We start from the raw sequence: 27982 nt of genomic DNA, 5'->3' as shown, positions 1-27982 counted from the left end.
CATAAACCCCTTCAGTGCCCTAGGCCACCAGGGATGTAACTAAAAAACACTTAAAGTGGTACTCCAGTGCAAAACAAATCAACTGGTGCTAGAAAGTTAAACAGATTTGTAAATTACTACTTTAAAAAAATCTTAATCCTACCTGTATTTATCAGCTGCTGTATGCTCCATAGGATTTTGAATTATTCTTTTTGTCTGACCAAAGTGCTCTCTGCTGACACCTCTGTTCATGTTAGGAACTGTCCAGAGCAGGAACAAATCCCCATAGCAAACCCCTCATGCTCTGGACAGTTCCTGACATGGACAGAGGTGTCAGCAGAGAGCACTGTGGTCAGACAGAAAAAAAACATTCAACTTCCTTTGGAGCATACAGCAGCTGATAAGTACAGGAAGGATTAAACATTTTAAATAGAAGTAATGTATAAATCTGTTTAACTTTCTGGCACCCTTTGATTAGAAAAAATATATATTTTCCACCGGAGTACCACTTTAACTGCCCTACACCACTAGGGATGTAACCAAAAACAATTTCACTGTCCTCGACCATCAGGGGTCCAACCTTAAACCCCTTTACTGCCCTAGACCACCAGGGATGTGACCCTAAACCCCTTTACTGCTCTGCAACACCAGGGATGTAACCATAATCCCTTTCCCTGCCCTTAACCATTAGGGATGTAACCATCAAGCCTTTCACTGCCCTAGACCACCAAGTAATCATAAACCTCTTCACTGCCCTAGAAGACCAGGGATGTAACCATAAACCTCTTCATTGCCCTAGAAGACCAGGGATGTAACCATAAACCTCTTCACTGCCCTAGAAGACCAGGGATGTAACTATAAACCTCTTCACTGCCCTAGACCACCCGGGATGTAACTATAAACCTCTTCACTGCCCTAGAAGACCAGGGATGTAACCATAAACCTCTTCACTGCCCTAGAAGACCAGGGATGTAACCATAAACCTCTTCACTGCCCTAGAAGACCATGGATGTAATCATAAACCTCTTCACTGCCCTAGAAGACCAGGGATGTAACCATAAACCTCTTCACTGCCCTAGACCACCCGGGATGTAACTATAAACCTCTTCACTGCCCTAGAAGACCAGGGATGTAACCATAAACCTCTTCACTGCCCTAGAAGACCAGGGATGTAACCATAAACCTCTTCACTGCCCTAGACCACCAGGGATGTAACCATAAACCTCTTCACTGCCCTAGAAGACCAGGGATGTAACCATTAACCTCTTCACTGCCCTAGAAGACCAGTGATGTAACCATAAACCTCTTCACTGCCCTAGAAGACCAGGGATGTAACCATAAACCTCTTCACTGCCCTAGACCACCAGGGATGTAACCATAAACCTCTTCACTGCCCTAGACCACCAGGGATGTAACCATAAACCTCTTCACTGCCATAGAAGACCAGGGATGTAACCATAAACTTCTTCTCTGTCCTAGAAGACCAGGGATGTAACCATTAACCTCTTCACTGCCCTAGAAGACCAGGGATGTAACCATAAACCTCTTCACTGCCCTAGAAGACCAGGGATGTAACCATAAACCTCTTCACTTCCCTAGAAGACCAGGGATGTAACCATAAACCTCTTCACTGCCCTAGAAGACCAGGGTTGTAACCATATACCTCTTCACTGCCCTAGAAGACCAGGGATGTAACCATAAACCTCTTCACTGGCCTAGACCACCCGGGATGTAACCATAAACCTCTTCACTGCCCTAGAAGACCAGGGATCTAACCATAAACCTTTTCACTGCCCTAGACCACCAGGGATGTAACCATAAACTTCTTCACTGTCCCAGACCACCCAGGATGTAACCATAAACCTCTTCACTGCCCTAGAAGACCAGGGATGTAACCATAAACCTCTTCACTGCCCTAGAAGACCAGGGATGTAACCATAAACCTCTTCACTGCCCTAGAAGACCAGGGATGTAACCATAAACTTCTTCCCTGTCCTAGAAGACCAGGGATGTAACCATTAACCTCTTCACTGCCCTAGAAGATCAGGGATGTAACCATAAACCTCTTCACTGTCCTAGAAGACCAGGGATGTAACCATAAACCTCTTCACTGCCCTAGAAGACCAGGGATGTAACGATAAACCTCTTCACTGCCCTAGACCACCAGGGATGTAACCATAAACCTCTTCACTGCCCTAGAAGACCAGGGATGTAACCATAAACTTCTTCCCTGTCCTAGAAGACCAGGGATGTAACCATTAACCTCTTCACTGCCCTATAAGACCAGGGATGTAACCATAAACCTCTTCACTGCCCTAGAAGACCAGGGATGTAACCATAAACTTCTTCCCTGTCCTAGAAGACCAGGGATGTAACCATAAACCTCTTCACTGCCCTAGAAGACCAGGTTTGTAACCATAAACCTCTTCACTGCCCTAGAAGACCAGGGATGTAATCATAAACCTCTTCAGTGCCCTAGAAGAACAGGGTTGTAACCATAAACCTCTTCACTGTCCTAGAAGACCAGGGATGTAACCATAAACTTCACTGTCCTAGACCACTAGGGATGTAACCATAAACCTCTTCACTGCCCTAGAAGACCAGTGATGTAACCATAAACCTCTTCACTGCCCTAGAAGACCAGTGATGTAACCATAAACCTCTTCACTGCCCTAGAAGACCAGGGATTTAACCTTAAACCTCTTCACTGCCCTAGAAGACCAGGGATGTAACCATAAACCTCTTCACTGCCCTAGAAGACCAGTGATGTAACCGTAAACCTCTTCACTGCCCTAGAAGACCAGGGATGTAACCATAAACCTCTTCACTGCCCTAGAAGACCAGGGATGTAACCATAAACCTCTTCACTGCCCTAGACAACCAGGGATGTAACCATAAACTTCTTCACTGCCCTAGAAGACCAGGGATGTAACCATAAACCTCTTCACTACCCTAGAAGACCAGGGATGTAACCATAAACCTCTTCACTGTTTCAGACCACCAGGGGTGTGTTAATGCCACAGGAATAATTAAAACAATCCAGAGAGATATCAGCAAAATGTATTCATTATTTATTTCAGTGCTTGAATATGAAAGTTGTAGGTATGTGGGTTAAAGGAGACCCACACATTGGCCCTGATTTACTATTGTAAACCCGACATGTTTTGTCGGTTTGTGCGCCAGGTTCTGGCGCATTGTGCCAGAATTTGCGCCAGAATTGAAAAAAACACGACAAACTCTCCATTTTACTGGTCTTTGGGAGAAGGGGCATGGCAACTGAAAAGGGGCATGTCCCCAACATTTTCAAAAAAACACAACATATTTACTAAGGTTTCAACAGAAAATATAGTGGATTTAAGCTGAGGAAAACCAGACAGATCAGAGCACGTGTAAAAAAAAAAAAAAGCAAAATGTAGGGAAAAGTGCAAAATGTAAATACCGTGGAAAAAAATTGTAGGGAATTAAAACCCACAAAGAAACCTACACAACACTCTTAGTAAATCAGGGCCATTGTTTTTGTTTAGGGGGCCTACGTTTATTTATGTCTATAATTGACTTATATACAAAAGTGGACTTAAATAATAGTTCTCCCACCTTCAATTGTGCTTATTATACTATACTATACTATACTATAAGTACTGTACAATGTCTATGGAATTGTGCAAAGTAGATACAAACTTACCTCTATAGTCAGAAATGTTTTTTGGACTCTCACAATAGGGAATCTGGTAATCCGGGATAATCAGACAGGAACAAAAGGGGGCAGAATTGTTACAAGGACTATATGTATAACATACAGTGATGTTCCAGGTGTATCCGTTCTTACAGACACACATCTTCCCTGTATCGGTCACATTACAGTCTAGAACAAGAGACAATCATGTTATTGGGAATATAAAATACATACTGCACCATCCTGCAACTTTTACCCCTAGGGTTTAGTCATTCAGACCCCCACGATCACCAGAAGAAGTGGGAGAAGCACACGGCTGAGAACTTATCTCCCCGGCTTTCCCCATCCCACTGCAGCCAGATTCTATAGTAAGTCTATGGAGCCTTGGTGAGAAGAGATCAGCTGCTGGGTACTGAGTGGGGGGACCCTGCCTGACATGTCCATTTCTTCTATGAGAGATTGTCAAAATGAGACAATCCCTTTAGACGGGTTTTATGCTATGTTCACACACAGTTCTTTAGTGGGAGATTTATCAACTCAGCAACTTTTCCTCTGGACAGGTTTTGATAAATCTTGCTCTAAAAAAATCATTGTTACTTTACATTGTAACATCCTATATAAGTATATATTATATCATTTTACGTGTAAAAAAAATAAAAAATGTTATGTGTTTTTGGCAGATAAACACTTCAACACTTAAAAATTTCAAAGAAAGACCTGCTTTCCATAAAAGGCACATATAACTTCCAAAAATATGTCAAACAAGTTCTAAAAAACATAAAATGCCCTAAAAAGCAATAAAAAAAAAGCTTTAACCCCTTAAGGACTCAGGGTTTTTCCATTTTTGCACTTTCGTTTTTTCCTCCTTACCTTTTAAAAATCATAACCCTTTCAATTTTCCACCTAAAAATCCATATTATGGCTTATTTTTTGCGTCACCAATTCTACTTTGCAGTGACATCAGTCATTTTACCCAAAAATTCCCGACGAAACGGAAAAAAAATCATTGTGCGACAAAATCGAAGAAAAAACACAATTTTGTAACTTTTGGGGGCTTCCGTTTCTACACAGTGCATATTTCAGTAAAAATGACAACTTATCATTATTCTGTAGGTCCATACGGTTAAAATGATACCCTACTTATATAGGTTTGATTTGGTCGTACTTCTGGGAAAAATCATAACTATATGCAGGAAAATTTATACGTTTAAAAATGTCCTCTTCTGACCCCTATAACTTTTTTATTTTTCCACGTACAGGGTGGTATGAGGGCTCATATTTTGCACCGTGATCTGAAGTTTTTATCAGTACGATTTTTGTTTTGATCGGACTTTTTGATCACTTTTTATTCATTTTTTAATGGTATAAAAAGTGACCAAAATACGCTTTTTTGGACTTTGGATTTTTTTTGCGTGTACGCCATTGACCGTGTGGTTTAATTAATTATATATTTTTATAGTTTGGACATTTACGCACGCGGCGATACCACATATGTTTATTTTTATTTTTATTTACACTGTTTTATTTTTTTTATGGGAAAAGGGGGGTGATTCAAACTTTTATTAGGGAAGGGGCTAAATGACCTTTATTAACACTTTTTTTTGCAGTGTTATAGGTCCCATAGGGACCTATAACACTGCACACACTGATCTACTATGCTGATCACTGGTGTGTATTAACACGCGTGTGATCAGCGTTATCGGCGCTTGACTGCTCCTGCCTGGATCTCAGGCACGGAGCAGTCATTCGTCGATCGGACACCGAAGAGGCAGGTAAGGGCCCTCCCGGTGTCCTGCAAGCTGTTCGGGACGCCGCAATTTCACCGTGGCGGTCCCGAACAGCCCAACTGACTAGCCGGGATGCTTTCACTTTCTCTTTAGAAGCGGCAGTCAACTTTGACCGCCGCTTCTAAAGGGTTAATACCGCACATCGCCGCGATCGGCGATGTGTGGTATTAGCCGCGGGTCCCGGCCGTTGAGGATCGCTGGGACCGACGCAATGTGATGTGGGGTTGCAGCGCGACCCCGCTTCATATCGCGGGAGCCGGCGCAGGACGTAAATATACGTCCTGCGTTGTTAAAGGGGTACTCCGGTGAAAAACTTTTTTTTTTTTTTTTTATCAACTGGTACCAGAAAGTTAAATAGATTTGTAAATTTCTTCTATTAAAAAATCTTAATCCTTCCTGTACTTATTAGCTGCTGAATACTACAGCGGGAATTCTTTTCTTTTTGAAACACAGAGCTGTCTGCTGACATCACGAGCACAGTGCTCTCTGCTGACATCTCTGTCCATTTTAGGAACTGTCCAGAACAGCATATGTTTGCTATGGGGACAGTTCCTAAAATGGACAGAGATGTCAGCAGAGAGCACTGTGCTCATGATGTCAGCAGAGAGCTCTGTGTTTCAAACGGAAAATAATTTCCACTGTAGCATTCAGAAGCTAATAAGTACAGGAAGGATTAAGATTTTTTTAATAGGAGTAATTTACAAATCCGTTTAACTTTCTGGCACCAGTTGATTTAAAAAAAAAAAAAGAGTTTTTCACCGGGGTACCCCTTTAAATTTAAGGCTCATTTTGTTTGTACAATGAGTATATTTTTGAGTCTCAACATACAGTCACAGTACGTTGTGTGAACATGGCCTTCAATATCTTATCTTCCATTCTTCTGCATTTTTAACCCCGTAACGACCAAAGTGATCAAAAATGTAATATATGTAATCTCAGGTGAATGGGTTGAGTATATATGGTCTCTTTATGCTTTTTCTTCTGTTTAGTCATTTTCCTTTTCGCGGGGGGTACAAGGGGCTGAACCCCCTGCAATTAGACATCTCATTCTTTTGATAGAGGATAGGATGTCTAGGGGCAGAGTAACCCTTTTATTTGGATGGCTAACCACAAGTCACCAACATTCTATTTCAATTAAGTATAGGGGATAAGATGTCTAATCGCTGGTGACCCCTGCGATCTTCACTGCAGCACCCCAGCCATCCGGTGCACGGAGAAAACTCCGCTCCATGCCGGATGACTGGCGACTACCGCCACCACACCCCCTTTATTCACGTCTATGGGAAGAGGCAAGATGTACCAGCCGTCAGGCCCTCTCCCATAGACATGAATGGATGGGGCGTGGCGTGATGTCACGAACACGGATGCTCCAATCTTCCGTGTTTCGGGCACAGCCGCTGCCAGCCTGGAGATCGCGGGGGTCCCCAGCGACCGGACCCCGTGATCAGATGATTTCTGATGGAAAACCCCCTTTAACCTACTTTCTTCCATGTGGTTTTAGCAATTGACCTTTATTTGAGGCAATAGCCTGAAGCTATAGTATTTCAAACAGAAAATGAATCCTAGCGCAGGGGGGAAAAAAACATTGTACATATTATAACTGTGCTAAGAAAAATGTAATACATTTTAAGAAAATACATTTAAAGAAAAGATTAATTAAAATTAAAAAATATTATTGATACTGTGCTAAAAATTTTTTTATACATTTTAAGAAAATACATTTTAAGAAAAGATTAATTAAAATTAAAAAATATTATTGATACTGTGCTAAAAAAATTTAATATATTTTAAGAAAATCCATTTTAAGAAAAGATTATTTAAAATTAAAAAATATTATTGATACTGTGCTAAAAAGAATTAAATACATTTTAAGAAAAGATTAATTAAAATTAAAAAATATTATTGATACTGTGCTAAAAAAATGAAATACATTTTAAGAAAAGATTAATTAAAATGTAAAATATTATTGATACTGTGCTAAAAAAATTTTATACATTTTAAGAAAATACATTTTAAGAAAAGATTAATTAAAATTAAAAAATATTATTGATACTGTGCTAAAAAAATTCATACATTTTAAGAAAATACATTTTAAGAAAAGATTAATTAAAATTAAAAAATATTATTGATACTGTGCTAAAAAGAATTAAATACATTTTAAGAAAATACATTATAAGAAAAGATTAATTAAAATTAAAAAATATTATTGATACCGTGCTAAAAAAATTAAATACATTTTAAGAAAATACATTTTAAGAAAAGATTCATTAAAATTAAAAAATATTATTGATACTGTGCTAAAAAAATAAATACATTTTAAGAAAATACATTTTAAGAAAAGATTAATTAAAATTAAAAAATATTATTGATACTGTCCGCAGCTCTTTGATGTCCCTGCCCACTGGCAAAAACCATTCTCATCTTCCAAATAAAATTTAAAAAGTGTCCACAGTTCAGTGGTCACCAGGATGCCCCATTGTCCTGCTTCATCTATGACAGTATCCAACCAATTGTTCATTTCAGATAACATACACAAGTCTTACCTGTGGTGATGGTGATCTGTGTCAGGGTCAGAGATAAGGTAGAATTGATGAGTAATGTGTAGGAGGCGGATAGGCTAGGGTAATTAGCTATAGCATTTTTAACGTCATATCCTTCCAGAGTGATGTCCCCGTAATAATATTCATTCTGAGCTGCAACAGACAGAAATCTTTTATATTGGTGATGGGGCAAAGACTTAACATTAAATAACATGTACCCCGCAGACTGAAGCCCCTACAGTGATCAGGTGGTTGTTGTAGAACTGGCTATGCTCATCCCTAGCAAATAGCTACATTGACCATTGGTTGTACATTTCTACCAGCTACAGCGGCCACTACTGGAGAATAGTAGTATTACATGTGATAGCAGGGTGTGATGAGGGCAGATGTTGTTACCCTAGGGGCAGATGGCATTGTGGTGTCCTGGTACCGTATTGCATACCGTACCCTGTATGGTGGTCCCCAAAGTCAGAGTTACTACGTTCAGGTAGGGTCCCCCAGGTGGTACAGCCCCTAGTCGCCTCTTCCTTCTCTAATTTTATAATGTTTATGTGTACATATTTAATAATGGGTATATTTAATATAATGCATATTAGTATACTTACCTTTGTAGCGTCGCATGACCTTTGGTCATGTGACTATGTTGATTCCTCTATGGTATGTTGGAGGACCTTTGGAGTTCCTTGGGTCACATGATTACCCATAACCCTTTGTAAAAATGATTGACAGAAGTACTGGAGAAATCAGCTTAAGGCCATATGAGGGAGCTGTAGCCAATTATCGCTCTCTTGAGTTGCTGCTCTCGTGGATGCCGGACTATCAGGACAGATCTGCACAACTTACAAAGACACGCTAGGCCTGAAAAACCTACCGGCCTCAGCCTCAATCAAACCGTGTGTCCTAAACTAATCCCGCTAAAGCTAGCGTGACTACTGGACCTCAACTTAATCCCCTAAATCCAGCGGAACAGCGCATATCAGTTTACGGACTCTAGAACACTTAAGGTCCCAACCACTGTCAATCTCTAAGAGACTTTGCCTGTATAGAGACTGTTCCGGTTATGAAGCTTGCATAAAATCTTCAGTAAAAGTTCTGACTGTTTTCAGCAAACTCTCCGGTTGTGGACATTCAATTATTCCATACCTCCCTATCGCTCTTGGGAAGGGTGGCAATAGGACAAGCATTGCAGAGGAGCCCTCACCCTGGCGTCATGAATAGAAAGGGTTAATCAGACACCCTTTAGTTACCGCACAGCTACACCCCATATACCCTATACCCCCAGGCTATCACGGCATTAACTTCTTGTATTTGTGATGCCAGGGCATGGTTTAGCCTAGAACCACCTGAAGATATACCGCTGGATCCTGGGCTAGGCACGGGGGTAATAATGACTCCGATGCCAAGTTACGGACAACGGTAGCTTTACTGAGGGTAGACAGTTGATACAGTTCAGCCAGGGCCCAAGGAGGTGACCAGTGACTCAGAGACCTTAAAGGCTTGCTGGGACTTGTAGTAGGACTAGGCAATTTAGTGTAGGCCACGTTGTTTGACAGATGACAGGGACTGACTTGACAGCTGTGACTTTCTCTTACTTGACTTGATGGTGGCTGCAGGACTGGACTTTGAGGTCTCCAACACACACACTAGACAAGACTGCATTGAACCTCAGCAGGAAGCAAGAGAGGGAGAAGCTCCACCCAGGACTTATATGGGGGAGACTAGCAGGGAGCCCATAGGTCACCCCTGTGATCACCTGGTCACTGGTACCTCCTGGGTGACAATCACATGACATATCACATGGTATAACTCTTAAAGTGATAACACATTTTATACAGTACAGCATATTTACAATGGGGAAACCAATGCAGGGGTCCCTGGGGACACTGAAGGAGGCTGCCTGACAGGACAGTGAAGGTACGGGGTAACACCTCCCATACTGGGTCACCACATACAAGTGACATACTGTTTATGAAGATGGGGGAGTCTTCCAGAGCTCAACACCATATAGGTGTATATAATCAGTATATAAGAAAAAAAATAGGTGTATATAACCAGTGTATATCACAGCATAGGTGCATAGGTGTATATGATCAGTATATAACAATAAATAGGTGTGAAAAAGAAATGGGATTGTCCAGCGCAGGATATCAAGCAATGCGGTTTTTATTCAGCAGTAGCAGTGAGTGATGACAAGGTGACGCGTTTCAGCCGCACTCAGCGGCCTTAGTCATACAAAACAATAGTGCAAGTGAGTTGCTTTTATGGAGGGGAAGATTGGGATCCGCCCTCATGGGAACCTTCCCAGGGCTTAACCCTTTATTCGCCTCCACCTAGCATACATAGTAAAAACGCATATATAATGTGAACAATAGTCAAAATATTAAAGCACTTGATTCACAAGTAATAATATAGAAGAAGACATTAGTTCTTACTAAATAAGCAAATTACAAAATGTCAGATTACATATGTATATGTGCGATCTAGTAACAATAAAGTGAAATGTCCACCTATGTTTAACTTAAAGTCATGTTATACATATCAAAATAGGTTTTGACAACCAATATGGTTGTATGTCCGTTCATAAAACATCGGAAGTATCTAATAATCATGCAATAGGATCGCACATAAACATATGGATGTATATGGAACAATTTAGTTGTCTCAAATATCCCACATATAATATGCATATTATTTAACCCCTTAAGGACCGTTTTTTTTTCCGTTTTTGCATTTTCGTTTTTTGCTCCTTGCCTTTAAAAAATCATAACTCTTTAAATGTTGCACCTAAATATCCATATGATGTCTTATTTTTTGTGCCACCAATTCTAATTTGTAATGACGTCAGTCATTTTGCCCAAAAATCTACGGTGAAACGGCAAAAAAAATCATTGTGCGACAAAATTGAAAAAAAAAACGCTGTTTTGTAAGTTTTGGGGGCTTCCGTTTCTACGTAGTAAATTTTTCGGTAAAAATGACACCTTATCTTTATTCTGTAGGTCCATACGATTAAAATGATACCCTACTTATGTAGGTTTGATTTTATCGGACATCTGGAAAAAATCATAACTACATGCAGGAAAATTAATACGTTTAAAATTGTCATCTTCTGACCCCTATAACTTTTTTATTTTTCCGTGTATGGGGCGGTATGAGCGCTCATTCTTTGTGCCGTGATCTGAAGTTTTTAACGGTACCATTTTTGATAGGACTTATTGATCGCTTTTTATTCATTTTTAAATGATATAAAAAGTGACCAAAAATGCACTATTTTGGACTTTTGAATTTTTTTGCGCGCACGCCATTGACCGAGCGGTTTAATTAATGATATATTTTTATAATTCGGACATTTCCGCACGCGGTGATACCATATATGTTTATTTTTATTTTTATTTACACTGTTTTTTTTTGGAAAAGGTGGGTGATTCAAACTTTTAATAGGGGAGGAGTTAAATGATCTTTATTCACTTTTTTTTTCACTTTTTTTTTGCAGTGTTATAGGTCCCATACGGACCTATAACACTGCACACTCTGATCTTCATCATTGATCACTGGTTTCTCATAGGAAACCAGTGATCGACGATTCTGCCGCATGACTGCTCATGCCTGGTTCTCAGGCACTGAGCAGTCATTCGGTGATCGGACAGCGAGGAGGCAGGTAGGGGCCCTCCCGCTGTCCTGTCAGCTGTTCGGGATGCCGGGATTAGCAGCGGCTATTCTGAATAGCCCGACTGAGCTAGCCGGCAACTTTCACTTTCACTTTTAGCCGCGCGGCTCAGCTCTGAGCGCACGGCTAAAGGGTTAATAGCGCGCGGCGCCGTAATCGGCGCTGCGCGCTATTAGAGGCGGGTCCCGGTCTCCTTGTTATATCAGGAGAGCAGGACCAAGGACGTACCGGTACGTCCTTGGTCCTTAAGGGGTTAATATTCTTTTATTTATATATATATATATATATATATATATATATATATATATATATATATATACTGTATATTATTTATCGCATGTGGAGGAAAAATTAGAACAGGAATAGACTTCCTCCCCCAATCCAACTACCTATACAAAAACAATACATTAAAGGAAAACTGTCACATATTTTCTCCCGCACTATCCACATGTACTGGTGGATAGTGCGGGAGACGCTGATTAAAACGAGCCCTACCTTGGTCTGATCCGCGCCGCCGTTCACCCGCAATTGTAGTTTTAATCTCTGTGTATATCCGGATGTAACTGGCAAAGGCGGGGCTTCTACGGGCCGCTCATGAATATTCATCAATCCCTCTGGTTAGGAGCGGCGAAGAGAGGGAGAACAGGAGGGATGAATATTCATGAGCGGCGCTGACGTCAGTGTCAGTTAGCCCACAAAAGCCCCGCCTTTGCCAGTTACAGCCGGATATACACAGAGATTAAAACTACAAGTGCGGGAGAACGGCGGCGCGGATCAGACCAACGTAGGGCCCAATATCGGTGGATAGTGCGGGAGAAAATATGTGACAGTTTTCCTTTAAGAATGAAAAGTGGCATCCTGTGGGGAAACAATAAATTAATAATGGAGAATGACATCTTGTCTTAAATTTAAACCAAGGGGACATTTAGTTTGAAGTTTAATGATCCAGAAGACTTCTCTGTCCAGTAATTTTTGTTTAATGTTACCTCCTCTAATATTTTGGGTGACCCTCTCAATCCCCTGAAGGCCAAGACCAGAAAAATCACCCTCATGCTTTTCGGCAAAATGATTACTAACCATGGAAAGGTGTCGAGACTGGAAATGTGGAATGTCTGACAGGTGTTTTCTGGTCCTAGCCTTCAGGGGGTTGGAGGTGCACCCCACATACTGTAGTTGGCAGATGTTGCATGTCATCAAATAAACTACATGGCTCGTATTACAGTTGATATATTCTGATATACCAAATGTTTCTCCAGTAACTGTGGACATGAAGGTTTTAGAATTCTTCATGATTTTACAACAGATACACTTTAAATGTCCACATTTGTGTGGGTCTGGGCACAGGTGATTATGTTTTTTCTGATGATTTTCTTGATTTGAATATAGATTCTACACCTGCCATGACTGTTGGTTATGATGTTCCTTCCACAGCACCCCAGTACACTACTGACTATGGGACATCCGACAGAGTGGAGGGATTCTCCTTCCGGGACCTCTCCACTCTCTCGGAGTTACAGCAATTAGCAACATCTAAAAAACAGGTAGAACGCTCCTTCCTAACTCCTTCCTAACCCCTAACCCTGAATCCTATAATGTCATGCACACCTATACTGGAACAGTTTCGGAATTTAGTTGAAAGATCTATACAAATTATCACAAAATGTTACATCTGTGAAAAATAATTTAACTAAATGTGAGAAAATGGCTTTGAAAGAGCTTTCTGAAATTAAAGATATAGTGATTCGTGGAGCGGACAAGGGCGGGGGAGTTGTGGTGTTGGATTCCAAACTATATAGACAATTAAATATGGATATTTTATCTGATACAAAAACGTATAGAATGCTAAAAGTGAATCCAACACCACAATTCAAAAAGAAATTATACAGCTTGGTGGACTTGGGAGTGAATGATGGCCATTTAACATCCAAAGAGGCAGACTATATCAAAATAGCTAATCCAGTCATGGCAATGTTTCATTCGCTCCCTAAAGTCCACAAAAATGTATTCCCTCCTCAGATGCGTCCCATTTTGGCTGGAATTGGCTCTCTCAACAAGAGACTCTGTGGGTGGGTTGATTCCAGACTTCAGCCGTTGGTCCCTCTCATCCCGGGTTTACTCCAAGACACCAGGGATGTCCTGGTTGCCATGGACAACATCCGGTGGTAGCCCGGGATGAGATGGATAACAGCTGATGTCACTGCTCTGTACTCTGTGATCCCACATAAGGAGGCATTGATTGCCCTTAAGTGGTTTTTGTCCATTTATGCCCCATACTCCAGTGATCTGCAGAATTTTATTATTTTGGTGGTAGAGTATTTACTCACTCATAATTTTTTTATGTTTGATGGGGACTATTTTTTGCAGATCACCGGAGCATCTATGGGTGCCAAATTCTCGCCTTCACTGGCAAACATCTACATGTGCTGGTGGGAAAATAATTTCCTTTTATCACATGACAATCCATTTGGGGAGCACATCCTTAGGTATGGTCGGTACATAGACGACCTCCTGTTTATCGGGGGGTCGTCTATGCCGACCATACAGCAGTTTGGCCTGTACCTCAATCAGAATCCCTGTAACCTCAGATTCGCACTACATTGTGATGAGTCTGAGGTTAGCTTTTTGGATCTGAAATTGAGGGGTGATCCATTGAATTTCATGGTCACCACCTTTACTTATCGTAAGGAACTGGCCACGAATTCGATACTGCAAGCAGGATCGTGCCATCCACCACATGTGGTCAAAAACCTCCCGGTGGGAGAAATTATCAGAGCTAGGAGGAACAACTCCACACTGGAGTTGTTTGAAAATGAAGCGGAGGACATATCAGTAAGATTGAGACAGAGAGGATATCGGACTTGGTCATTGGACCGAGCAAAGGATATTGCCAGGAGAAAAAATAGGTCTGATTTGATATATGGCATGAAAAAATCATCATCTCAGGTTACCAAGAGAGACGAGGAGGTTAAACCCCTTGTCTTTTCCACAAATTATAGTCATGATTTCAAACCAATATGTAAAATAATTGAAAAATATCTACCGATGGTAGCCAATGATAGTCAATATATAAAATCTTTGAACATGGGTATAAATTTGTGTCACGGAGGGCTAAAACCATCGGCCAATATGTCTCCCCTAGTCTATTCAGTTCCGGTGTGGAAAAGAAACCTACTTGGCTCAATACCAAGGGTAACTTTAAATGTGGACATTTAAAGTGTATCTGTTGTAAAATCATGAAGAATTCTAAAACCTTCATGTCCACAGTTACTGGAGAAACATTTGGTATATCAGAATATATCAACTGTAATACGAGCCATGTAGTTTATTTGATGAACTGCAATATCTGCCAACTACAGTATGTGGGGTGCACCTCCAACCCCCTGAAGGCTAGGACCAGAAAACACCTGTCAGACATTCCACATTTCCAGTCTCGACACCTTTCCATGGTCAGTAAGCATTTTGCCGAAAAGCACGAGGGTGATTTTTCTGGTCTTGGCCTTCAGGGGATTGAGAGGGTCACCCAAAATATTAGAGGAGGTAATATTAAACAAAAATTACTGGACAGAGAAGTCTTCTGGATCATTAAACTTCAAACTAGATGTCCCCTTGGTTTAAATTTAAGACAAGATGTCATTTTCCATTATTAATTTATTGTTCCCCCATAGGATGCCACTTTTCATTCTCAATACACTGTTTCTGTATAGGTAGTTGGATTGGGGGAGGAAGTCTATTCCTGTTCTCATTTTTTCTCCACATGCGATAAATAATATATATATAAAAGAATATTAAATAATATGCATATTATATGTGGGATATTTGAGACAGTTAAATTGTTCCTTATACATCCATATGTTTATGTGCGATCCTATTGCATGATTATTAGATACTTCCGATGTTTTATGAACGGACATACAACCATATTGGTTGTCAAAACCTGTTTTGATATGTATAACATGACTTTAAGTTAAACATAGGTGGACATTTCACTTTATTGTTACTAGATCGCACATATACATATGTAATCTGACATTTTGTAATTTGTATTTTTAGTAAGAACTAATGTCTTCTTCTATATTATCACTTGTGAATCAAGCGTTTTAATATTTTGACTATTGTTCACATTATATATGCGTTTTTACTATGTATGCTAGGTGGAGGTGAATAAAGGGTTAAGCCCTGGGAAGGTTCCCATGAGGGCGGATCCCAATCTTCCCCTCCATAAAAGCAACTCACTTGCAGTATTGTTTTGTATGACTAAGGCCGCTGAGTGCAGCTGAAACGCGTCACCTTGTCATCACTCACTGCTACTACTGAATAAAAATCACATTGCTTGATATCCTGCGCTGGACAATCCCATTTCTTTTTCACGATTATATGAACTGAGGTCCGGTCCTGTCCGTGAGCGGGAAGGGTGACCGAGTGAGCTGTGCCGCACCTGCTGCATCTAATAAATAGGTGTATATAACCAGTGTATATCACAGCATAGGTGTATATAACAATAAATAAGTGTATATAACCAGTATATAACAACACATATGTATATATAGTCAGAATATAACACCACATAGGTGTATGCCATATATATACTCGAGTATATGTATACGTGTATATGTATACAGAGGGAGGATGGATTTGTGGTGATGGAGGATGACAGAGGGGGGATGGATTTTTGGCTATGGAGGATGACAGAGGGGTGGATTTGTGGTGATGGAGGATGATAGGGGGGGATGGATTATTGGTTATTGAGGATGACAGGGGAGGATGGATTTGTGGTGATGGAGGATGAGAGAGGGGAGGATGAATTTGTGGCTATGGAGGAAGATAGTGGGGGAGGGATTTGTGGCTATGGAGGATGATAGTGGGGAAGGGATTTGTGGCTATGGAGGATGATAGTGGGGGAGGGATTTGTGGCTATGGAGGATGATAGTGGGGGAGGGATTTGTGACTATGGAGGATGATAGTGGGGGAGGTATTTGTGGCTATGGAGGATGATAGTGGGGGGAGGGATTTGTGACTATGGAGCCCACCCAGGGCTTATATGGGGGAGATTAGCAGAGAGCCAATAGGTGACCCCTGTGATCATCTGGTCACTGGAACCTCCTGGGTGACAATCACATGACATATCACATGGTATAACTCTTAAAGTGATAACACATTTTATACAGTACAACATATTTACAATGGGGAAACATATGCAGGGGTCCCTGGGGACACTGAAGGAGGGTAACACCTCCCATACTGAGTTACCACATACACGTGACATACTGTTTATGAAGATGGGGGAGTCTTCCAGAGCTCAACACCATATAGGTGTATATAATCAGTATATAAGAAAAAAATAGGTGTATATAACCTGTGTTTGTGGTCGTTGCTACATGACTGAAATGCGTAAAACCCTAATACTAACCTAACAACCAACTGTAACCAATAATCTATCAACCTCAACTAAGCAGTTTGGAGTGTGCCATAACTGCGGCGTAAAGAATATGCCTGGAAAAGAGGGCATACCCTGTGGTAAGTGTGATGGAATGAAAAGAAGGGGGGGCGGGTGGGAGCGAAGAACCCACGGCGTCATTGAAGGGAGGAGAGCCGTGAGTTTTATAGTCATCCCGCTCCTCCCACAATTACAGGCCAGCTGCGCAGGCCTTTCCATTTGTGGTCGTTGCTACATGACTGAAATGCGTAAAACCCTAATACTAACCTAACAACCAACTGTAACCAATAATCTATCAACCTCAACTAAGCAGTTTGGAGTGTGCCATAACTGCGGCGTAAAGAATATGCCTGGAAAAGAGGGCAAAACCCGGATTTAAACAAACATTTGTTTATTGCGGATTACAACACAAGAGACTGGAATGCGCTAGCCATTTCTTTGCGAGGGTTAGGGATATACTGCATGTAGCATCCGCATTTCCAACATCCTAATTTCATGATTACGTGGGCTGGGACCCCGTGCTTAGAATTGGCTGTAGCTGCGCCAATACGGAAGGAGCGACCGGATAATGAAGTCGGGACTCCTCCCAGCGACCCGACCGAAATGCGCAAATGTTTGATGAACTGAGAAGTAGTTAGCGGGTTGGACCTGAAATGGAGTAAAAGGTCGTCAGCTGATAGGTTAACACAGGCATTCAACAATTCACGGAGGACTGTGGCAGGACACCCTTTGTGCACGGTGGGGAAAACCGAACAACCACAGTTTGACCCGGTGACGAGGTCTTGGTCTGACTGGGGGACAGCTGGAAATGATCAGAGACATGTGACAGCTGACTGACCTTAGGATAGGGCGCGTTAATGGTCCGAGTAGTACACTCACCCGGTCTGAGAAACCCATAACAGGCAAGGTACATGGCCGCTTTTAATGTGAGGCTATCACGGATACCCAATGGTGTGGAGTCTAACAAGTCGGACAACTGCCTGAACATGATGCCTGTGATTGGTTGTCTGACTGGGCTGCGAGGGACTTCCTTCTCAAGGATGCCCTTCAGAGCGGACTTCACCAAGCGAGAAGAGAGTAAAGAGTAACTACGGGTATTGGTCAAGGATAAATGGTGTTGGATACCGGCTAGATAACTCTTAATAGTATTGTGGGATAAATGCAGTGTGAAATGGCAAAACCCGACATATGCTAATAGGAAGGGAACTGAAATCTTGTCGCCCTCGGCGTGCTTGGATCTGGATTTGGAAAACGAGTTCCACGCCGTACCATAAATTTTTGCGTATTTGCGGACAAGGCATCTGCTGCAATATTCTGGACTCCTTCAACGTGAGCACATGTGAAAGTAAATGTATGTAGTAGGGACATCCAAACTAACCGTCTAGCCAAGCTCATTTATCTATAACATAGCTGACTGTCTAACACCAGGACAGAGAGAGAGTATCCGAAGACGTGACGGATGAGAATTGTATACGTGACTGGACCTAGACAAGTATGTGCCCGGTGACAAGAGCGAAACGTTATACAAAGTACCTTAACAACCTAGAACACCCTGAAGAGCATCTTTAGGAACGAGACTACACAGAGAAAGGAGCGCATCGACAACGCAAGCAATCACAACCTGAAAGCGTATCAGGTTCATGAGGTGATTACTTGGACAACAATAATCAACTCTTTAAACCAGGACAGAGGGAAAGTATCCGAAGACGTGTTGGACGAGAATCGTATGCGTAACCGGGCCTAGACGAGTATGCGCCCGGTGACAAGTGCGAAACGTTATACGAGTATCATATCAACCTAGAACACCATGAAGCACATTTTTGGGACATGACTACACATAGAAAGGAGCGCATCGACAACGCAAGCAATCACAACCTGAAAGCGTGTCAAGTTCATGAGGTGATTACTTGGAGAACAATGTACGACACTTTAAACCAGAACAGAGGGAAAGTATGCGAAGACGTGTCGGACGAGAATCGTATGCGTAACCGGGTCTAGACGAGTATGCGCCCGGTGACAAATGCGAAACGTTAAACGAGTACCATATCAACCTAGAACACCATGAAGTACATTTTTGGGACATGACTACACAGAGAAAGGAGCGCATCGACAACGCAAGCAATCACGACCTGAAAGCGTGTCAGGTTCATGAGGTGATTACTTGGACAACAATAAGAAACTCTTTAAACCAGGAGAGAGGGAAAGTATGCGAAGACGTGTCGGACGAGAATTATATGCGTAACTGAGTCTAGATAAGTGTGTGCCCAGTGGTAAGTGCGAAAGTTCATACGAGTACCATTACAACCCAAAACATCGTGAATTCCGTTTTTGAGAACGTGACTAAATCGTAAAAGAGGTGCACCGACGACACAAGTAAACACAACCTGAAGACGTGTCAGGTTCATGAGGTGATTACTTGCATAATAAAACAAATCTTATCACCTACGTGTGGCGTTATTGCTGTTCTGAAGGCGTGTCAGTAACAACCGTGCAATGTACTCCCTGCAGGCGTGGGAGGCATGATGGGTATACATCACCTATGTGTGGCGTGTCAGTCATAACAATTATGCGACGTACCCTTTCTGTAACATGACAGGCTTAACAGGTAAATACCACCTATGCGTAGTGTCAGTGTCGTTCAGAAGGCATGTCAGTACCAACGATAATGAGACATACCCCGTCTGCAACGGTTTACTGGGTCAGCCCCGCCTGTGCGTCGTGTAATAGTCGTTCTGAATATGTGTCAGCAGCGACAACTGCTATGTATCACCCTGCCTATATAAAGATGCGTGCAGAACGACTACGTGTGAAACTGTCGTGAACCGCTAAGCATGGCTATACCACCAACTTGATGAACCTATACTCGGGCCAACCATATACGCGTATAGACCACCAGTGAATGCCTGAAGCTAACCACGACCTGATGGCAGAGAATATGCCGGCAAGTAGTAACTATTATAACCACATACCTGCGTACAGGGCCACACCCCATGTGCTGTATGAGCATGTGCGCTGCACAAAACTGCGGGCGTACGAACTTCACAAATAGTGCAAGTGCATGTACAGAACACATGCCACGAGTGCACACGCAGCCTGATTCCCGCGTGCACCCGAGTAATATAACCCTACAAACACGCGTGATACAGGTCCTGCGAGCGGGTGTGCAGCACGAACCTTATGAGTGCATGCTCAGTAGTAATTCTATGAGCGTGGGCCATGTAATACTATAAACGTGCGTACAGTGTGACTCGTATGAGCGTGTACAAAGTATGAATCCTATGAGTGTGTACAACATGACTCCTACAAGAGTGTGTGTAGTATGAACCCTGCAGGCGAGTACAAGCGTGTATACCACGTAAACCTACGAGCAAGTGTACAGAATGGATGCTACATTGGTATGCACCGCATGAACTTTATGAATTATGCAAGCGAGTGTACCGTATAAAAGCTACCGCGAATGTACTGCATAATCCTAACGCGTGTAAAGTAAGAATCCAACAAGTGTGTGTACAGTGTGTACTGTGTACAGCATGAATCTTATAAGTGTGTACGCAGCATAATGCTACAAGTATGTACAAGCGTGTGTATAGAGTAAATGCTACAAGCATGCACCCCCCAACTATGCGCAAGTGTGAGTGCAGTATGAATGCTACAAGCAAGCGTACAGCATGAACCCTAAGGGTGAATGTACAATATAATCCTACAAGCGAGTGTACAGTATGAAACCTGTAGGCAAGTAAACGGTATAAACACTACAAGTGTGTACTGTATGAATCATACAAGCGTGTGTGCAGTATAAACCTTACAAAGGGGGTGTACAGTATGACCCTAAAAGCGTGTGTACGGTATAAAACTACAAGTGCGTAGAGAACGAATGAACCCTGAAAGCGTGTGTGGCGTATAAATGTTACCGGCATGAATCCTACCAACGTGCATGGGTACCAGGATGTGTACAGCATGAACCCTACGGCATGATTCCTATAAGTGAGAATCGTAGCTTCACAACAGCTGGAGGCACACCGCCCGGAAACACAGAAATATAAAATAAATGAAAAGAAAACTGTGAGGAAGTTAGTTAAGAGACAAAGATTGGAAGTGAGCGCAGCTGTTGGTGTAGCGTGCCTTAGACTAACCAGATTGGCAGCTGTGGGGGTGAAGCATAAGCCCACAGGGTGGGGCAGAGCGGTGAGACCGATTGAGTGTAAAGGTGTGCGAGTCTTAGTATACCGGAGACACATATAGATCCTCCCAGCAGCACCGAACTACAAAATGTGATAATGATATATATGTGCAGGAGACTGTTCACATAGAGCGGCAATGTTATACATGTGCAGGAGACTGTTCACATAGTGCGGTGATGTTATACATGTGCAGGAGACTGTTCACATAGTGCGGTGATGTTATACATGTGCAGGAGACTGTTCACATAGTGCGGTAATGATATACATGTGCAGGAGACTGTTCACATAGTGCGGTAATGATATGCATGTGCAGGAGACTGTTCACATAGTGCGGTAATGATAAACATGTGCAAGAAGCCTAACACATAGTGCGGTAATCATATACATGTGCAAGAAGCCTAACACATAGCGCGGTAATGATATGCATGTGCAAGAAGCCTAACACATAGTGCAGTAATGATATACATGTGCAGGAGACTGTTCACACAATGCAGCAATCAAATACATGTGCAAGAGGCCTAACACATAGTGCGATAATGATATACATGTGCAGGAGACTGTTCACACAATGCAGTAATCATAGTGCAGTAATGATATACATGTGCAGGAGACTGTTCACACAATGCAGCAATCATAGTGCAGTAATGATATACATGTGCAGGAGACTGTTCACACAATGCAGCAATCAAATACATGTGCAGGAGACTGTTCACACAATGCAGCAATCAAATACATGTGCAAGAGGCCTAACACATAGTGCGATAATGATATGCATGTGCAGGAGACTGTTCACACAATGCAGTAATCATATACATGTGCAGGAGACTGTTCACACAATGCAGCAATCAAATACATATGCAAGAAGCCTATCACATAATGCGGTAATGATATGCATGTGCAGGAGACTGTTCACACAATGCAGTAATCATATACATGCGCAGCAAGCCGTTCACATGGCGCGGCAATGATATGCACGTGCAGGAGGCTGTTCACATAATAAAGCAAGCCATAAGAAAACACATACATGCGCAGCAAGCCGTTCACCTAGTGTGGTAATGATATACTCGTGCAGGAGGCTGTTCGCATAACAAGGTAGCCATATACATGCGCAGCAAGCCGTAAGTAATCATATACAGCTGAAAACCGTAAAATGCTACCGGCGAATGCCGAATGCCGATATGTAATACAATAACCTGGGGCCGGGCTGACCAAGGGTTTCCCTGAACTCCGGCTCACCTCCGGAGTCCGGGAACCGCCAGCGTTACCCCCGGTCAGCCACAGCCACTTACCCCCACCATGCCGGCTGAAGCGAGGTTCCTGTCAGCTGACTCGTGCAGTCAGCTGACCGGTGGGAACGTGACTCCACTTCCTGCCGACATCACGTGACAACCCTCAAGCGAAGAACCCACGGCGTCATTGAAGGGAGGAGAGCCGTGAGTTTTATAGTCATCCCGCTCCTCCCACAATTACAGGCCAGCTGCGCAGGCCTTTCCATATATCACAGCATAGGTGTATATGATCAGTATATAACTATAAATAGGTGTATATAACCAGTATATAACAACACATATGTATATATAGTCAGCATATAACACCACGTAGGTGTATGCCATATATATATATATATATATACTCGAGTATATGTATACGTGTATATGTATACAGAGGGAGGATGGATTTGTGGTGATGGAGGATGAAAGAGGGGGGATGGATTTGTGGTGATGGAGGATGACAGGGGGGGTGGATTTGTGGTGATGGAGGATGATAGAGGGGGGATGGATTTGTGGTGATGGAGGATGATAGAGGGGGGATGGATTTTTGGTTATTGAGGATGACAGGGGAGGATGGATTTGTGGTGATGAAGGATGTCAGAGGGGAGGATGAATTTGTGGCTATGGAGGAAGATAGAGGGGGGATGGATTTGTAGTGATGGGGGATGATGGAGGGAGGATGGATTTGTCGTGATGAAGGATGGCAGAGGGGGGGGGGTGTGGATTTGTGGTGATGGAGGATGATAGAGGGGGGATGGATTTGTGGTGATGGAGGATGATAGAGGGGGGATGGATTTGTGGCGATGGAGGATGATAGAGGGGGATGGATTTGTGGTGATGGAGGATGATAGAGGGGGGATGGATTTGTGGCTATGGAGGATGATAGAGAGGGATGGATTTGTGGTGATGGAGGATGACAGAGGTAAGGATGGATTTTTAGTGATGAAGGATGACAGATTTGTGGTAATGGAGGATGATAGAGGGAGGATAGACTTGTGGTGATGAAGGATGAAAGAGGGGGGATGGATTTTTGGCTATGGAGGATGATAGTGGGGGGGGGGGGGTGGATTTGTGGCTATGGATGGTTACAAAGGGGGGGATGGATTTGTTGCTATGGAGGATGATAGTTGGGGATGGATTTGTGGCTATGGAGGATGATAGTGGGGGAAGGATATGTGGCTATGGAGGATGAAAGTGGGGGAGGGATTTGTGGCTATGGAGGATGATAGTGGGGGAGGGATTTGTGACTATGGAGAATGATAGAGGCGGGTATGGATTTGTGACAGTGGAGGATGACAGAGTTGCTTGGGGGGGATGGCTGCGGAGTGTGGATGATGACAGGGGCTGCTGCATTCCCCACCCTAGGCTTATACTATAGTATCAATAAGTCTGTCAGATCTGTGTCAGATTTACATTGGCACAATACAGAGACATTTTAGGGTCTGATTTATTTCAACAGTTAAAGGGGTACTCTGGTGGAAAACAAAGAGTGCCCCTTCCCGAGATTATCCCACAAACTGAGCCTCAACATCTGATGTCTCCTCTAGTTGAAAGAAGACCTGTCCTCTAATTGATTCATATGGAAGATACTTACATGACAGCTGCCTTTTAACTCTTTCTTTACCAAATTCTGTCTCCTGTTTGAAATAAAAACATATAAGGATTAGTATGTGCCTATGTGCACCTTTTTTTCCTCTGCACAAACTATTCTTTGCACCTTGGCAGGATGTTTAAAAGTGCTGGACAATCTACGCAGCTTGAGAGTGATGTGATCAGGAGATGCACCAGAAAGCCCAAATACTTGTATGGGACTTCAGTTCAAAAAAATCAAATGGGGGTTGGTTAGGGTTGATGTAACTCAGCTATATTTTTAGTTGGCATATAAGTTACATGTACAAAGTTTCATCAAAATATCTCCAGCCATTTGGAAGCTATGCTGGAATATACATACGTTGAGTTTTACAAATAGATAGGTATCAGTAATGAAGAGTATCTGTCATGATCTTGTTAAATTGCATAATCCTCCCAGGTCACTGCCCCCATCACGATAAACCACCCCCTGCCTTTATTTTTATTATTTTTTAGTTTTCTACCTTGATATTGTTCTGTATTTTCTGCTCAGTCTCAGGCAGATTCACAGACTGGGAAGGGGCGTTCCCCAGCAGGCGTGACATCATCTGAAGCCATACAGGGGAGAACTTCCTCCCTCACTCTGCTACACACAGCCCAGAGCAGTTCAGTGAGAGATGAGATATGATTGGCTAAGGCTGCACACACACCCCCTCAGCATTTCCTGATTTCGGACTTCTGCCAGGCCAGCAGGAGTCCAAAGTCTGTGCAAGAGATGAGGGGAAAATGTGCTTTGGACAAGTAGGGAGACACCTAGTGGCAGCTTTTTTAAACGTAAATAAAACATAGAAAACATAATTTTTTTGAAAACAAAGTACATTAGAAAGATTTTTTATTTACCATAAGGAGTGCAATTGCAAAAATTTGTTTTAATGACAGTGCCCATTTAAGTAATATAGTGACTATGTGCTGAGGTAGAGTTGACTGACACATTTTGACTATACAGTACATTTACAGTATGATATGGTATTTTTCTTCCTCACCAGCTCTTTGAATGATTGACTCTGCCGCGTCTCATAGCTCCAATAACCCTGGCTTGTTCCAATCATCAGACAGAGGAACAATGCTGAAAAAGTGTTTCTCATCCTAAATACCAGAAAAGTAACCTCAAATAGTGATCATTATAAAAAAAAATGTCATGAAATGTATTAGAAGTACAGGCGACACCCACATAAGACCGCTAAAGTACCTAAGAGGTTCTGACAATTCTTGGATGATAGATAGAGAATCCCCATTCTTGAGCTTTTAGCCGATATTTAGCAAATATATAGATGAATATTCGTTATATTCGCATATTTGTGTATTCGAGGAAGAAAACAGTGAGGGGGGGACGGACGGGACAACTTTACTATTGGTTGCTAGGGATGTTGTTGATAACCTCTGACAAATGTATTTGCATCATTCTAATTGGTCCACAAGTGAAAAGAAGAAATATGTGAAAAAAAGTGAATATTCTTAATTTCGAATATATAGTAAATATATTCGCAATATTCGCGAATTAGCGAATTTGCGATATTTTCGCAATAAAAATTTGAAATGCGAATATTCGCACCCAACACTAGTTATTAATATGTTGATCAATTAATATCTAACAAAAAAAAAAAAGTAAAACCCATAATTTCTCCATACACAGGTTATGTAGTCAGATGGTGCCAGCACTAAGTCCTACTTTACCAAACATCACACACCCCATCCTGACAAGCGTTTCACCCAGAGAGCTTTATAAGGAGGTAGAATTATAACAGCCTTATAGAACGGGCATAGATCCCTATTCATATGTGTAATTAAGCATTACAAGACCTGAAGATGAGTAGATGGCTCCTTACAGGGCAAAGGTCCATAATACCGGGTCGGCTGTGGATCACGACGATGCCCATCTGAGTTATGTCACCCAGTGTACTATGCCAGGTTACTATGGAGACTTGTCCGCACCCGGTCCACAGCATATATTTGGCTTGTAAATATTTGATTGTTGCATGTTTTATAGTTATATGTGTACTTACAACTGTTTACATTGCTTCACTACTCCGGTGGAAAACCTTTATTTTTAAATCAACTGGTGCCAGAAAGTTAAACAGATTTGTAAATTACTGCTATTAAAAAAAAAATCTTAATCCTTCCAGTACTTATTAGCGGCTGTATACAACAGAGGAAATGCTTTTCTTTTTGGATTTCTCTTCAGTGCTCTCTGCTGTCCATTTTAGGAACCGTCCAGAAGACTGTGGTCGTGACAGAAGAGAAATCCAAAAAGAAAAGCATTTCCTCTGTAGTATACAGCCCCTAAAAAGTACTGGAAGGATTAAGATTTTTTAATAGAAGTCATTTACAAATCTGTTTAACTTTCTGGCACCAGTTGATTTATTTATTTATTTTTTTCCAAGGGAGTACACTTTTAAACTTGATGCTTCGATTTATATTTAGTATACAATAAAATGATATTTGCCGGCCCCTCCACATCTGTTATGATGGTCCAACCATCCTTTTTTCAATCTCTTGTCATGATCTGTGTGAATGTCCAATGACGGACGGTGTAGATGCTGTGGATTACCAGATGTTGGATTTGGAGGCATCGCCATAGTTACCCAATGTAATACAGAACGTTGAGTGCTATCGGGATCTGTGTTTGTGGACATGTAGAGAGCCAGCTACTCATCCACAGGTATTGTTATGTTTTATTTACATTAGACTATGTAAACTATGGCCAAAAGTATGTGTACCCCCATTTAAATTATGGGAAACAGACATCACACCCATTGCAAACAAATGCAGAAAATCAAGCACACACAAAAAGACAATGGCCATTGCCCATTTGTAGACACTCTGCATGTAAGGGCCTTCTGGAAGACCATTAGATATCATCACATAGATAATCATTGCTTACCTCCCTGTATAAAGAGTCCTTGATGTCCATATACAGAGGTCGGGTCTTACCATTGTCTGCGTCTGTTCACCAACCTGCATCATTGCCCTATTGCCTTGGACAACGAGCACGCAGCAATGACACCGTCCTGATTTTAATAAATATTAGAAGCAAATGAAGTGTAATTCATTGGTAAACATTGCTTTCTGCTTGTCAGAGATTTGTGCTGTTTAATTGATAACTGTATACACAGAATTTCCATATGTATTTGAATGCTAGATGTGTCTGTCGGGGAAGGGCGGTCAGTTCGTGAGTAAGATCAATTCATAGACTGCGTGGGACGCCCCATAACACTGCCTTAATACTGCCCAAAATATTTCCATGTCTAAAAAAAACTGTTACCCAATACATAAAAATGCTGCAATGTAATAGTTAATGCTACTGTACAGTGCCCAAATACTAGTGCCTTACCCAAACAATATCACTACGTAGTAACACATAACATTACTATTTGCCATAGTACTGTCATATAGGAAGAGTAAATAGTGTCATACAATGCCCCAATAAGAAATATACACACACACACATATATTATATATATATATATATACACAGTGGGGCAAAAGGTATTTAGTCAGCCACCAAGTTCTCCCACTTAAAAAGACGAGAGAGACCTGTAATATTCATCATAGGTATACATCAACTATGAGAGACATAATGAGAATAAAAAAAATCCATAAAATTACATTGTCTGATTTCTAAAGAATTTATTTGCAAATTATGGTGGAAAATAAGTATTTGGTCACCTACAAACAAGCAATATTTCTGGCTCTCACAGACCTGTGACTTTGTCTTTAAGAGTCTCCTCTGTCCTCCACTCGTTACCTGTATTAATGGCTCCTGTTTGAACTTGTTATCAGTATAAAAGACACCTGTCCACAACCTCAAACAGTCACACTCCAAA

At 41.8% G+C, this 27982-nt stretch overlaps 1 protein-coding gene across 1 annotated transcript in view; it reads right to left on the bottom strand.

Moving 5' to 3' along the window:
* The window catches only part of LOC130360953 (adhesion G-protein coupled receptor F3-like), a 78593-nt gene extending 51471 nt beyond the window's left edge, over positions 1 to 27122 (bottom strand). The window contains exons 1-5 of the mRNA XM_056563509.1: positions 27040 to 27122; positions 25142 to 25244; positions 24124 to 24166; positions 7983 to 8132; positions 3662 to 3841 (exon numbers count right to left, since the gene is read on the bottom strand). Of these exons, the coding sequence (XP_056419484.1) occupies positions 3662 to 3841; positions 7983 to 8132; positions 24124 to 24166; positions 25142 to 25244; positions 27040 to 27122 (559 nt within the window). The remainder of the gene's footprint in view (positions 1 to 3661; positions 3842 to 7982; positions 8133 to 24123; positions 24167 to 25141; positions 25245 to 27039) is intronic.
* Positions 27123 to 27982: the final 860 nt, after the last annotated feature.

The sequence above is a fragment of the Hyla sarda genome, chromosome 3 (genome assembly GCF_029499605.1).
Source record: "Hyla sarda isolate aHylSar1 chromosome 3, aHylSar1.hap1, whole genome shotgun sequence".
In the NCBI taxonomy this organism is placed as follows: domain Eukaryota; kingdom Metazoa; phylum Chordata; class Amphibia; order Anura; family Hylidae; genus Hyla; species Hyla sarda.
This window is presented reverse-complemented; position numbering and strand designations above follow the sequence as displayed.